The sequence below is a fragment of the Theobroma cacao genome, chromosome 10 (assembly GCF_000208745.1).
Source record: "Theobroma cacao cultivar B97-61/B2 chromosome 10, Criollo_cocoa_genome_V2, whole genome shotgun sequence".
In the NCBI taxonomy this organism is placed as follows: Eukaryota; Viridiplantae; Streptophyta; class Magnoliopsida; order Malvales; family Malvaceae; genus Theobroma; species Theobroma cacao.
In genome coordinates, this window is record NC_030859.1 from 21,161,677 (window position 1) to 21,177,236 (window position 15,560).

Sequence of the window (15,560 nt, forward strand, 5' to 3'; positions counted from 1 at the left end):
ATTTGACTCGTTCCAGCAACTGACTCATACTCAATTTTCATTAATGTTACACTGAGTTTTTTTGCTTATGAACACTTTGTATTAATTTCTCAAATTATTGACAGTATGATCATTATTACCTTCTTAACTTTTTTTATACTTCCATTACCAACTTCACTTTTATATCAAAATTATCCATACTCTGTATTTCTATTTATCATGTTAACTCCCATTAATCATGTTACTTCGTGAATTTATTAGCATCTGCCTTCTCCAACTTCATTCCTTTCCTGCAAGATTATTTCCTAAACCTAACTTTTCATTTGGTTTTTTTTTGATCCAGAGGATCCTCCAAGACAAGCCATACACCAACGAGAAACAATGACAAATCTTTTGTTTGACCCGAATGACAAATCTTTTGTTAACATCATACCATAAAAGCGTACGATTATCTTTAATTTGTTCAAGCAATGTATGAAATTATTAACATCAATCAAATTCTCTTTAACTTTGTATTAAAATCAATGACAAATCTTTTGTTTGACCCGAATGACAAATCTTTTGTTCAATCCGAACGCAGGGCATGGGGCAACTTTAGTGTTTCTTAAAACAAATTACGATATTTATATATTTGAGCATTTGACTCAATGAATAGTATATGATCTTTCTATTTAAAAATCAGCGTACAAATATCTCACATTATTGACGTCAACAGTTAAGGTAAATTGCTTGGACTCAATTGCCATTTCATATCATTGGTCGTTTGGATTTGTGATAAACTATGTTGCTTAAATCTCTTTTTAACCATTATGGGTTGGAGTGAAAACGTTAAGTGAGAAAGGATTTGAGAAACTATTAACTCTTTCTGCCATTTTTATTACATTGATGCTTTGGATTTAAAATAATTGATACTTACTTTACATACTACGGTATGTTGATATTGTCGCTAAATCTCTTTGTGTTTTTTTTAGATTTGAGCACTGTGCTGCCCATTTAATGCATATGAACCTTTTAAGTTTAATCAACTATATTGTTCTAGAGCTGCAAGTTTGTACCATGGCGTATTGAGGCATGGTTCACTCTTCATGGTCATGTTTACTTAGATGCTCTCAAGTCCAGCCAGTGCAATCCTTTCTTTCATGCAAACAACAAAAAGCCTTATAATTTGATATTGAAAAATTGTTAGACAGAATTAAATTTTTATATTTGAACTAAATTATGATTAAGATGTATAAAAATTAAATTAAGATTAAATTGATGCGTGCATTATATAGTGAGATTTACAATGAGTAAAGGTCGGCTTCGCGGTAGTAATACTTTGATTTTTTAAAGTGTTTGATTGATATGCATTTTGTAAAATTTTATCGATATTTTATATTAAGAATCGTAAATAGTATTACATATGGTAGCAATAATTCAAATAAAAATGAGATAAGAAAATAAAACATAAAACTCGATATGATATATATATATATATAGGAAAAATATATAGAGTGGGCAACTTGAAGTTTCATGGTGTATATGTAGAGAAAATGTAGGAAAAATATTGAATGATAAATTAGAGTGGGCAAGATAATTAGTTTGATCCTGCCTTGGTAAACTACGTCGTTTGTAGGTAATTAAAACATATATAAAATTAAGGTAAAAATCCGAATTTGCATCTTCCTTACCATTTTCTCTCAAGCCGTTTCCTCTCACGCTCACTTGGTCATTGCTGCTGCAGCCAACCGTTTCATTCAAACAGTCTCTTCTCTTTTAGAAAACCCAAAATCCCCTCTCTCCCATTCTGGGTGGTCTTGGAAAAGTTTAGATGGAGGATTTCAGCGATATGTTGTTGTCAACACTTGGGAGGAGGAACAGGAATAATGAAGACAGGATCAGCAAGTTACCTGATGATCTTCTGTTTAAAATCATGTCTTTCTTAAACACCAAGCAGGCAGTTCAAACCTGTGTTTTGTCCAAGAGATGGAAGCCCCTCTGGCAATCCCTTCCTTACCTTGACTTCAATTACAATGCTTCCCCTTTCAAACAGAAAATAGTTCAGTTAGATGACGCAGACCCAGAGCAGGTAGGTATCAAGATGCTTTCTTTGAGCAATTTCATCAGTCAAGTCCTTTTCCGGCGTTGTCCCACTGACCTTGTCAAGGTGTGTGTCCAGTCTCTCAACTATGACCAGCATGCTTCTGTCCTAGCTGGTTTGATGTGTTACGCTGTCAAACACAATGTCCAACACCTCACCTTCCAACTCCACAGAGGTGGAGGTGGTCGCCCATTTTTATTGCCCCAGAGTCTCTACACTTGTCAATCATTGACATCACTCGAGTTGAAAGGTAATGATTGGATGGCCGTAAAACTACCCACATTACTGGCTTGTCCAGCTCTTAAGTCTTTGCATCTTTCTCATTTCTCTATGGCTGGACCAAACTTTGAACCAACGGCTTTCTCAGGTTGCCCAAATCTTCAAACTCTGCAACTTTTTGATATTTGGATTGGAAGTGAAAATTTATGTATTAATGCTGTTAATCTCAGAAGCTTGTTACTTTCATTTGTGTTACATGGTGAGGGCAAGGTTGAGATTTGTGCTCCCCGACTCACAACTTTTAAGTATTCCGGTATTCCTCCCATAGTGTGTTTAAAGGAAAATCTTGCATTTCTCGATGATGTATCTTTTGATATAAAGGCATACTCACTTAAACGCAATGAAGAAGAGAGTGTTATTCGTTTGATCAACACCTTCAACGAGTTTCGTCAAGCAAAATCTCTCACATTATCCACCTCAACAGTCAAGGTAAATTGTTTTTACTCACATATCATTAATCTGTTTGAAATTTATCATCTTGGTATGTGGATCTTATTGCTTACATCTCTTTTTCAACCATTACGGCTTGGAGTGGAAGCAAACTTAATCAAGAAAAGATTTGCAAAACTAACTTTCTCTCCATCACTTATGTGTGTAATGGGTTGTTGGTGTTATGTATTATAATGCAGAGCAGCATATTGTTCGTTTTCTTAGGAAAACTAAATGTTACAACATCTATAAGGATACTGTTTCATCATTCTAAAAGAAGAACAGGACTCATGCTAACTCATCTTTTTCACATAGATTCCCCTACTAAATTTATGGTTCCCATCTCCACTTATAAATGTGTCTTGTTCTTTTAAACTCTTATGTCAAAGAATTCAAGGATCGAAATTCACCTATGCAAAAGGAAACGGATCATTAATGAGGATAGTAAGGTAATTTTCCATGACAAGATCATCTGTTGTCTTGTCCTGCTAAGTTGTGTAAAATTTACCAAAGCGTTAAAGATCATTTCAGCTTTCTCTTTTAATTGCAAAAGAGAATGTTTAAGCATGAGACACATTGTGTCCTGAATTTAACAATTTGTTTCCATTGTAAGACCCCAGTATGTTCATTTTGATGTTGTTTGGGTCACGAAAATTTTACTGAAAAGAAATTTGGAGGAAATCTATATGTTGAATGTACAAAATTTAAACAAAAAGGTAATTCTTCATTAATACATTGATCTGGTTATTGCTTCTCTAATTATATTTAATAAGAATTGGCTTTTAATTTGTTTTATTGTAGCATACCTACCGGTCTATATTTCATTGGCAGCCATCCATTTATTCTTATAAAGTCCTTGTTAAACACAAAAGGTGGATATATATTGCTAGACTCACTTACTGCATCATTGCCAGATTTGGCTTTGGTTTTCTTCTATTTTATCTTTGGAAGACAACAGTGCAAATTGTTTATTGTTGTCTTTTGTCATCTTATTCATTCTTATAACGAACAATGACAATTAGTATCAACTAGATAAAAATGAATGCATCTTAATATGTGATTTTCTCAAAGATTTCTTTCTCTAATTTCTTATAACCGTTTCTTTGTGGCCAGATTCTCGCCAAATTTCCATCCTTGCTGGATCAAAATCGATTACCATTTGCTAATTTAAAGCATCTGAAGATAAAAGTTAAGAAATGGCAAAGCAAGAGGTTTGAAATGCCTGCATGTATCCTGAACTGCTTTCTCAACAACTCTACTATATTGAAAATATGTTAGTATTTTTACTTTGTCTTTTATTTTTTGTTAATGATTAATGTATATTTGACTTGAAATGTGAAATTGATTATCGATGAGCTTCGTTTTGTAATTGATTTCTCATGGATGGATAGCAAAGTAGCAGGCTGTGACAGTGCTGAGGATAGCGAGTAACTTGGGATTTGTAAACTCTGTCTAAAACTGATTGTCAATCTTTTATGTTGGTCTTTGCTGTTTTGTTTATGTATGGAGCTACTTCTAAAGTTGAGAGAAACTTTGACTGTATAAATGGATGAATTTCACTATCTGATTTTCATTTCTATTCTATCATAATCAAAGATTCTTTAAGAATTACAAGTAGGGCAATTTTTAAGCAAAAATATTTGCCTTAAAGATACGAAAGCATGGCTACTGGGATCAAAAAGTTTGAAAAATTTAGAATCATATACCGTTTATTTTCCTTTTTGCTCTTTATGTTTTCTACAGATTTGGGCACTATGTTGCCCATTTAATCCATATGAACATTTTACGTTTAATCAATTATATTGTTCTAGAGCTGCAAGTTTGTATACCTGATTGAGAATGTGTAAGACATGTACCATGGCATCTTGAGGCATGGTTTCACTCTTCATGGTCATGTTTACTTGGCTACTCTGAAGTCCAACCAGGTCAAGCCTTTCTTTCATGCTAACAACTAAAACCTTGTAATTTTGATATGGAAAAATTGTTAGACAGAATTAAATTTTTATATTTGAGACAAATTATGATTAAGATGTATAAAAATTAAATTAAGACTCAGTTGATACCTGTGCTTTACAATGAGATGTATGGTGAGTAAAGGTCAAGCTCGTGATCGTAATATCAAGATCTTTTTTAAGTGTTTGATTAATGTGCATTTTGTAAATTTTATTGACATTCAATGTATGGAGATACCGTGGCATATGTAAGACATGTACCATGGCATCTTGGGGCATGGTTTCACTCTTCATGGTCACGTTCACTTGACTACTCTCAAGTCTAGCCAAGCCAAGCCTTTGTTTCATGCTAACAAAAGCCTTATAATTTCGATATTGGAAAATTGTTAGATAGAATTAAATTTTTATATTTGAGACAAATTATGATTAAGATATATAAAAATTAAATTAAGACTCAGCTGATACCCGTGCTTTGCAATGAGATTTATGGTGGGTAAAGGTTGGCTTCGTGATCGTGATATCAAGATCTTTTTTAAGTGTTTGATTGATGTGCATTTTGTAAATTTTATTAGCACTATGTGTGTAGATACTTCTAAAGTTGAGAGTAACTTTGGTTGTATAAATGGGTGAATTTCACAAACTGATTTTCGTTCCTTCTATCTCAATCAAAGATTTTTTAACAATTAAAAATAGGGTAATTTTTAAGCAAAAACGTTTGGCTTATAGATTCGAAGGCATGACTGATGGAATCGAAAAGTTCAAAAACATTAGAATCATATACTGTTTATTTTCCTTTTGGATCATTAAGTTTTTATTTTTTTTTGCAAATTTGAGCACTATGCTGCCCATTTAATCCAAACGAACATTTCATGTTTAATCAATTATATTGTTCTAGTGTTGCAAGTTTGTATATCTCAATGAGAATGTGTAAGACATGTACCATGGCATCTTGAGGCATGGTTTCACTCTTCATGGTCATGTTTACTTGGCTACTCTCAAGTCTAGCCAGGCCAAGCCTTTCTTTCATACCAACAACAAAAAGCCTTATAATTTGATATTGAACAATTGATGGACCAAATTAAATTTTTAGTAATATTTTTATATTTGAACTAAATTATAATTAAGATGTATAAAAAATAAATTAAAACTCAATTGATATTTGTGTTACGAAGTGAGATTTATGGTGGGTAAAGGTTAGCTTCGTGGTCGTAAAATCATGATTTTTTTGAAGTGTTTGATTGATATGCATCTTGTAAAATTTTATTGGCATTCTCTATATTAAGAATTGTAAATAGTATTACATACGATTGCAATAAGTCAAATAAAATATGTAGCATATATATGCATTTTTTAAGTTTCATTCTACTATTCGACATTTTTCCTATGTAGAGAAAATGTAAGAAAAATATTTAATAATAAATACCATATTGTCCAAAAAAAAAATCAGAGTGGACATTGATGGTTAAAACATAAGTATAAGGTAAGAAGCTGAATTTTCATTTTCCTTACCATTTTCTCTCTATAAACCCCTCAAGCCGTTACCTCTCACTCAAACAGTCTCCTCTCCTTTAGAAAACCCAAAATCCCCTCTCTCGCTTGCAAGTTTGGGTGGTCTTGGAAAAGTTTAGATGGAAGATTTCAGCGATATGTTGTTGTTTACACTTGGGAGGAGGAACATGACTATTGAAGACAGGATCAGTAAGTTACCTGATGATCTTCTCCTTAAAATCATGTCTTTCTTAAACACCAAGCAGGCAGTTCAAACCTGTGTTTTGTCCAAGAGATGGAAGCCCCTCTGGCAATCCCTTCCAAACCTTGTCTTCGATTTCGATACTTTCCCTTTCCAACAGGAAATAGATGACGAAGACCAAGAGGAGGTAGAGATGAAGATGTGTTCTTTCAGCAATTTCATCCGCCAAGTCCTTTTCCGGCGTTGCCCCACTGACCTTGTCAAGGTTTGTGTCCAATCCCATATCTATGACCCGCACTGTTTTCTCGTAGACGGATTGCTTTGCTATGCTGTTAAACACAATGTCCAACAACTCACCTTCCATTCCCGCTCTGATTGCCAATATTTATTTCCCGAGAGCTTCTGGACTTGTCAATCATTGACATCACTCGAGTTGAAAGGTAGTGATTGGATGCCCATGAAACTACCCACATTACTGGCTTGTCCAGCTCTTAAGTCTTTGCATCTTTCTCATTTCTCTACGGCTGGACCAAACTTTGAACCAACGGCTTTCTCAGGTTGCCCAAATCTTGAAACTTTGCAACTTTTTGATATTTTAGCGGTGGGTAGTGAAGGTTTATGTATTGATGCTCTTAAGCTGACAAGCTTGGTACTTTCATTTGCATTTCTTGGTGACGGTAAGGTTGAGATTTATGCTCCCCGACTCACAACCTTTAAGTATTCTGGTACTCCTCCGATTGTGTGCTCAACGGATCACCTTGCATCTGTCGATAATGTATATTTTGATATAAAGACACCATCCAGATTTAGACACAATGAAGAAGAATATGTTCTTCGTTCAATCAACACCCTTAGTGAGTTTCGTCACGCAAAATCTTTGACATTATCATCGTCGACAGTGCAGGTAAATTGCTTTTACTCATTTTCCATTTCATATTATTGATCGTTTGAATTTATGATATATTGTGGTATATTGATCTTGATGCTTATAGTGATTTGCAACACTTTCTCTCCATCACCGGTGTGTAATGCGTTGCTAGCTTTATATATTATGATACCGAGCAGCATATTGTTCATTTTCTCTTCAACTCATGCTTGAAAATTGATACAAAAGAGGACACAAACCGAAATGGAAAACTAAATGTTACAGCATCTAGAAGGATATTGTTTCATCATTCTAAATGAATAACAGAAATCATCTTGTTCAGATAGATTTCATACTAAATTTACGTTTCTCATCACCACTTTATAAATGTGTCTTGTACTTTTAAACTATATTGTCAAAGAATTCCCGCATAGGAATTCACCTGCGAAAAAGGAAATGGACCATTGAATAGGGTGGTAAGAACGAAGAAATTTTCCATGTCAAAGTCATCTATTGTCTTATCTTGATAAGTTGGCTACTGTTCTCTTTTGTTATCTTATTTTTTCTTATAACGAACAATGACAATTATCGTGATTTAGATAAAAACGAATGCATCTTAATATGTGATTTTCTCAAAAATTTCCTTTTCTAATCTCATATAACCATTTCTTTGTGGTAAGGTTCTCACCAAATTTCCATCCTTGCTGGATCAAAATCCATAACCATTTGCTAATTTAAATCTTATGAAGATAAAAGTTAAGAAGTGGGAAAGCGAGAGGTTTGAAATGCCTGCATGTATCCTAAACTACTTTTTCAACAACTCTGCTATATTAAGAATATGTAAGTATTTTTACTTTATCTTTTATTTTTATTTAATAATTAATGTATATTTGACTTGAAATGTGAAAATTGATTATCTTACGAGCTTTGCTTTGCAATTGATTTCTCAGGGATGGATAGTTTTGAGGATAGCGAGTGACTTGAGATTTGTAAACTCTTTCTAAAACTGATTGTCAGTTTTTTATGTTGGTCTTTTCTGTTTTGTTTATGTATGTAGCTACTTCTAAAGTCAAGAGAAACTTTGGCTATATAAATGGATGAATTTTACTATTTGATTTTCATTTCTATTCTATCTCAATCAAAGATTCTTAAGCAATTAAAAATAGGGTAATTTTTAAGCAAAAATATTTGGCTTAAAGATACGAAAGCGTGGCTGCTGGGATCAAAAAGTTCGAAAACATTAGAATCATATACCATTTATTTTCCTTTTTGCTCTTTATGTTTTCTACAGATTTGAGTACTATGCTGCCCATTTAATCCATACGAACAATTTATGTTTAATCAATTATATTGTTCTAGAGCTGCAAGTTTGAATAACTGATTGAGAACGAGTAAGACATGTACCATGGCATCTTGAGGCATGGTTTCACTCTTCATGGTTATGTTTACTTGGCTACTCTAAAGTCCAACCGAGCCAAACCTTTCTTTCACCCTAACAACAAAAGCCTTATAATTTTGATATTGGAAATTGTTAGACAGGATTTAATTTTTACATTTGAACTAAATTATTATTAAGATGTATAAAAATTAAATTAAGACTCAGTTGATACCCATGCTTTGCAATAAGATTTATGGTGGGTAAAGGTCGACTTCGTGATCATAATATCAAGAACTTTTTTAAGTGTTTGATTAATGCGCATTATGTAAATTTTATTGACATTCTATGTATGGAGATGCCATGGCATGTGTAAGACATGTACCATGGCATCTTGAGGCATGGTTTCACTCTTCATGGTCACATTTACTTGGTTACTCTCAAGTCTAGCAAAGCCAAGCCTTTGTTTCATGCTAACAAAAGCCTTATTACTTTGATATTGGAAAATTGTTAGACAGAATTAAATTTTTATATTTTAACTAAATTATGATTAAGATGTATAAAAATTAAATTAAGACTCAATTGATACCTGTGCTTTGCAATGAGACTAATGGTGGGTAAAGGTTGGCTTCATGATCGTAATATCAAAATCTTTTCTAAGTGTTTAATTAATGTGCATCTTGTAAATTTTATTAGCATCTATGTAAGGAGATAATTCTAAGGTTGAGAGAGACTTTGGTTGTATAAATGGATGAATTTCACAATCTGATTTTAGTTTCTATCTCAATCAAAGATTCTTCAACAATTAAAAGTAGGGTAATTTTTAAGCAAAACATTTGGCTTATAGATAAGAAGGCATGGCTGATGGGATCGAAAAGTTCAAAAACATTAGAATCATATACTGTTTATTTTCCTTTTTGCTTATTGTGTTTTTTCACAGATTTGGGCACTATGTGGCCCATTTAATCCAAATGAACATTATATGTTTAATCAATTATACTGTTCTACAGCTGCCAGTTTGTATATCTCAATGAAAATGTGTAAGACAAGTACCATGGCATCTTGAGGCATGGTTTCACCCTTCATGGTCATGTTTACTTGACTACTCTGAAGTCCAACCAGGCCAAGCCTTTCTTCCATGCTAACAACAACAGCCTTAAACTTTTGATATGGAAAAATGGTTAAACATAATTAAATTTTTATATTTGAATTCAATTACGATTAAGGTGTATAAAAATTAAATTAAGACTCAGTTGATACCCGTGCTTTGTAATGAGATTTATGGTGGGTAAAGGTCAACTTCTTGATCATAATATCAAGAACTTTTTTAAGTGTTTGATTAATGTGTATTTTGTAAATTTTGTTGACATTCTATGTATGGAGATGCCATGGCATGTGTAACACATGTACCACGACATCTTGAGGCATGGTTTCACTCTTCATGGTCATTGTGTTTTTTTTTTTTTTGAAGTGTTTGATTGATGTCCATTTTGTAAAATTTCATTGACATTCTATATATTTAGAATTGTAAATAGTAGTACAAATGATAACAATAACTCAAACAAAATATGCATTTTTTAAGTTTCATTCTACTATTCGACATTTTACCTATGTAGAGAAAATGTAAGAAAAATATTTAATGATAAATACCATATTGTCCAAAAAAAAAATTAAAGTGGACATTGATGGTTAAAACATAAGTATAAGGTAAGAATCCGAATTTTCATTGATGGTTAATCCGAATTGTGTCTTTAGCAGGTTTGAGCACTATGCTGCCCATTTAATCCAAATGAATATTTTATGTTTAATTAATTATATTGTTCTAGAGCTGCAAGTTTTTATATCTTAATCAGAATGTATAAGACATGTACCATGGCATCTTGAGGTACGGTTTCACTCTTCATGGTCATGTTTACTTGGCTACTGTCAGGTCTAGCCAGGCCAAGCCTTACCATATTGTCCAAAAAAAATATTTAATGATAAATACCATATTGTCCAAAAAAAAATGGAGTGGACATTGATGGTTAAAACATAAGTATAAGGTAAGAGTCCGAATTTTCATTTTCCTTACCATTTTCTCTCTGCAAACCTCTCAAGCCGTTACCTCTCACTCAAACAGTCTCTTCTCTTTTAGAAAACTCAAAATCCCCTCTCTCCCTTTTTCATATTGCAAGTTTGGGTGGTCTTGGAAAAGTTTAGATGGAAGATTTCAGCGATATGTTGTTGTTAACACTTGGGAGGAGGAACATGACTGTTGAAGACAGGATCAGCAAGTTACCTGATGATCTTCTCCTTAAAATCATGTCTTTCTTAAACACCAAGCAGGCGGTTCAAACCTGTGTTTTGTCCAAGAGATGGAAGCCCCTCTGGCAATCCCTTCCAAACCTTGACTTCGATTTCGATACTTTCCCTTTCCAACAGGAAATAGATGACGAAGACAAAGAGGAGGTAGAGATGAAGATGTGTTCTTTCAGCAATTTCATCAGCCAGGTCCTTTTCCGGCGTTGCCCCACTGACCTTGTCAAGGTTTATGTCCAATCTCATATCTACGACCCGCATTGTTTTCTCGTAGACGGATTGATTTGTTATGCTGTTAAACACAATGTCCAACAACTCACCTTCCATTCCCGCTCTGATTGCCAATATATATTGCCCGAGAGCTTCTGGACTTGTCAATCATTGACATCACTCGAGTTGAAAGGTAGTGATTGGATGCCCATGAAACTACCCACATTACTGGCTTGTCCAGCTCTTAAGTCTTTGCATCTTTCTCATTTCTCGACGGGTGGACCAAACTTTGAACCAACGGCTTTCTCATGTTGCCCAAATCTTGAAACTTTGCAACTTTTTGATATTTTAACGGTGGGTAGTGAAGGTTTGTGTATTGATGCTGATAATCTGAGAAGCTTGGTACTTTCATTTGCATTTCTTGGTGAAGGTAAGGTTGAGATTTATGCTCCCCGACTCACAACCTTTAAGTATTCTGGTACTCCTCCGATTGTGTGCTTAACGGATAACCTTGCATCTGTCGATTATGTATATTTTGATATAAAGACACCCAAATTTAGACACAATGAAGAAGAGTATGTTCTTCGTTTGATCAACACCCTTAACGGGTTTCGTCATGCAAAATCCTTGACATTATCATCGTCGACAGTGCAGGTAAATTGCTTTTACTCATTTTCCATTTCATATTGTGGTATATTGATCTTGATGCTTAAAGTGATTTGCAACACTTTCTCTCCATCACACGTGTGTAATGCGTTGTTAGTTTTACATACTATGATACAGAGCAGCATATTGTTCATTTTCTCTTCAACTCTTGCTTGGAAATTGATACAAAAGAGGACACAAACTGAAATGGAAAACTAAATGTTACGGTATCTAGAAGGATAGTGTTTCATCATTCTAAAAGAATAATAGAACTCAACTTGTTCAGATAGATTTCATACTAAATTTACGTTTCTCATCACCACTTTATAAATGTGTCTTACATTTTTAAACTATCGTGTCAAAGGATTTAAGGATAAGAATTCGTCTCCACAAAAGGAAATGGATCATTGAATAAGGTGGTAAGAAATTTTCCATGTCAAGGTCATTTGTTGTCTTATATTGACAAGTTGTATAAAATTTAACGAGGCCTGAAAGATCATTTTAGCTTTCTCTTTCAATTGTAAAAGAGCATGTTTAAGCATGAGATACATTGTGTCTTAGATTTAACAATCTGTTTCCGTTTGAGATCCCCAGCATGTTCATTTTGACATTTTTTGGTTCATGAAAATTTTAATGAAAAGAAATTTTAAGGAAATTTGAATGTTAAATATATAGAATTTAAGAGAAAAAGTAATTATTCCTTAATGCTTTGATTCGGTCATTGCTTCTCTTATTATATTTTATAAAGATTGGCTTCTAATTTGTTTTATTGTAGCATACCTACTGGTATATATTTTATTAATAGCCATCTATTTATTCTTTTGAACTCCTTATTACACACAAAAGGTGGATATATATTGCTAGACTCACTTGTTGCATCATTAACATATTTGCCTTTGGTTTTCTTATATTTTACATTTAAAAGACAGTAGAGCAAATTGTTTATTCTTATAACGGACAACGACAATTATTGTGAATTAGATAAAACAAATGCATCTTAATATGTGAATTTTTCAAAGATTTCTTTTTCTAATCTCTTATAACCATTTATTTGTGGTAAGGTTCTCACCAAAGTTCCGTCCTTGCTGGATCAAAATGGATTGCCATTTGCTAATTTAAAGCATCTGAAGATAAAAGTTAAGAAGTGGCAAAGCAAGAGGTTTGAAATGCCTGCATGTATCTTGAACTACTTTCTCAACAACTTTACTGTATTGAAAATATGTATGTATTTTTACTTTATTTTTTACTTTTTGTTAATAATTAATGTATATTTGACTTGAAATGTGAAAATTGATTATATTACGAGCTTTGCTTTGTAATTGATTTCTCAGGCATGGGTAGTTCTAAGGATAGCAAGTGACTTGAGCTTTGTAAACTCTTTCTAAAACTGATTGTCAGTTTTTTATGTTGATTTTTGCTGTTTTTTTATGTATGGAGCTACTTCTAAAGTTGAGAGAAACTTTGGCTGTATAAATGGATGAATTTCACTTTCTGATGTTTATTTCTATTCTATATCAATCAAAGATTCTTAAGCAATTAAAAGTAGGGCAATTTTTAAGCAAAAATATTTGTCTTATACATACGAAGGCGTGGCTGATGGGATCAAAAAGTTTGAAAACATTAAAATCATATATTATTTATTTTCCTTCTTGCTTATTGTGTTTTCTGCATATTTGAGCACTATACTGCCCATTTAATCCAAATGAACATTTTATGTTTAATCAATTTTATTGTTCTAGAGCTACAAGTTTGTATATCTTAATGAGAATGTGTACAACATGTACCATGGCATCTTGAGGCATGGTTTCACTTTTCATGGTCATGTTTACTTGGCTACTCAGAAGTCTAGCCAGGCCAAGCCTTTTTTTCATGCTGACAACAAAAGCCTTATAATTTTGATATTAGAAAATTGTTAGAAAGAATTAAATTTTTATATTTTAACTAAATTATGATTAAGATGTATAAAAATTAAATTAAGCCTCAGTTGGTACCTATCTTACACAGTGAGATTTATGGTGGGTAAAGGTTGGCTTCATGACCGCAATATCAAGATCTTTTTTAGGTGTTTGATTGATGTGAATTTTTAAATTTTATTAACATTCTATGTATGAAGCTACTTCTAAAGTAGAGAGAAACTTTGGTTGTATAAATAGTTGAATTTCACTATCTGATTTCTATTTCTATTCTATCTCAATCAAAGCTTCTTAAACAATTAAAAGTAAGGCAATTTTTTAGCAAAATATTGGGCTTATAGTTAAGAAAACGTGGCTGATGGGATCAAAAAGTTTGAAAACACTAAAATCATATACTGTTTATTTTCCTCCTTGGTCATTGAGTTTTCTGCATATTTGAGCACTACACTGCCCATTTAATCCAAATGAACATTTTATGTTTAATCAATTATGATATTGTTTTAGAGCTACAAGTTTGTATATCTTATTGAGAATGTGTAAGACATGTACCACAGTATCTTGAGGCATGGTTTCACTCTTCATGCTCATGTTTACTTTGTTACTCTCAAGTCCAACCAGGCCAAACCCCTTTTTCATGCTAACAATTAAAGCTTTATAATTTGATATTGAAAAATTGTTAGACAGAATTAAATTTTTAGTTAAATTTTTATATTTGAAGTAAACTATGATTAAAATGTATAAAAATTAAATTAAGACAAAATTGATACCTGAGTTACGCAACAAGATTTTCAATGCATAAAGGTCGATTTTGCAGTACTAATATCTTGATTTTTTTTAATGGTTTGATTGATGTGCATTTTGTAAAATTTTATTGACATTCTATATTAAGAATTGTAAGTAGTATTGCATATGGTAGCAATAACTTAAACAAAAGTGTGTAACATATGATAAGAAAATAAAACATAAAACTAGATATCATATATCCATGTTCATTTTGCCAATCGACATTTCACATATGTATAAAAAATGTTCAAAAAAGTTATTCTATTTTCAACAATAAATATTATATTGTCCAAAATATTGAACTGGACTTTGATTTGTACAAGATATTCAAAATTAGAGTGGACTTTGACTTTGATTACATATCCATTAACTTGTTCATCCATATATTGGGTATTTACGAGGATCATTATGAATATTTACTTTTTCTTATCCATGAACTCAGATAAATTTATGAATATTTAAAATATTTATGAATATCTATTATAAAAATTATAAAATTTGCATATATTGAAGATATGTAGGATAATATTGCAGATATTTCAACAAATATCCATGATATTATTAAGTAGTAACATATGTCATGTAGCGACCTTTTCCCCGATCGTTACCAATGTCCGAGACCTTCGAGAGAACTCGCCAAGTCTCTAACAAGCCTTATTAGAGATTTTTGATAATTCACTATACTCATTCACCAATCCATGTTATTGCTTTAAACCATATACTCTCGTGACATGATTTCAACAATAGGCATAACAAATCATTTTGACCTTTAATCCATATGATCATATGTAAATACATCATAGTCTAAAATCTCCAATTAAACACTTATATTGAGACCAGTACTCATTTACAAAGAAATCAAGGTACAATGACTCAACCTCAGCAGCAGAGTGACTTGGAATGAATTGCTATGATGTGCCTTTACCTATTCGTGGTGGACCATAAGTGCCGATGATTGCATGCTAAGCCGATCACTATCTGTAAAAGGAAGATAAGGGAGTGAGTCTCACAGACTCAGTGATCATCGGCTCCATGAGCAGGGCGTAGATGGGAAGCAAGCAA

At 32.7% G+C, this 15,560-nt stretch overlaps 2 protein-coding genes across 2 annotated transcripts; both read left to right on the plus strand.

The window, feature by feature from the left end:
- LOC18587445 (F-box/LRR-repeat protein At3g26922) lies at window positions 1,790-4,329 on the plus strand. Its single transcript, XM_018128931.1, has 3 exons — window positions 1,790-2,767; window positions 3,881-4,040; window positions 4,159-4,329. The coding sequence occupies exons 1-3, from the start codon at window positions 1,790-1,792 to the stop codon at window positions 4,164-4,166; spliced, it is 1,146 nt and encodes a 381-aa protein (XP_017984420.1). The 3' UTR covers window positions 4,167-4,329.
- LOC18587446 (F-box/LRR-repeat protein At3g26922) lies at window positions 10,849-13,162 on the plus strand. Its single transcript, XM_018128933.1, has 3 exons — window positions 10,849-11,811; window positions 12,864-12,978; window positions 13,134-13,162. The coding sequence occupies exons 1-3, from the start codon at window positions 10,849-10,851 to the stop codon at window positions 13,160-13,162; spliced, it is 1,107 nt and encodes a 368-aa protein (XP_017984422.1).

Coding starts and splice junctions, on each gene's coding strand:
- LOC18587446 (XM_018128933.1), top strand. CDS start 10,849: ATGGAAGATTTCAGCGATATGTTGTTGTTAACACTTGGGAGGAGGAAC. Junction 11,812..12,863: donor TATCATCGTCGACAGTGCAG/GTAAATTGCTTT, acceptor ATTTGTGGTAAG/GTTCTCACCAAAGTTCCGTC. Junction 12,979..13,133: donor GAGGTTTGAAATGCCTGCAT/GTATCTTGAACT, acceptor TTGATTTCTCAG/GCATGGGTAGTTCTAAGGAT.
- LOC18587445 (XM_018128931.1), top strand. CDS start 1,790: ATGGAGGATTTCAGCGATATGTTGTTGTCAACACTTGGGAGGAGGAAC. Junction 2,768..3,880: donor TATCCACCTCAACAGTCAAG/GTAAATTGTTTT, acceptor CTTTGTGGCCAG/ATTCTCGCCAAATTTCCATC.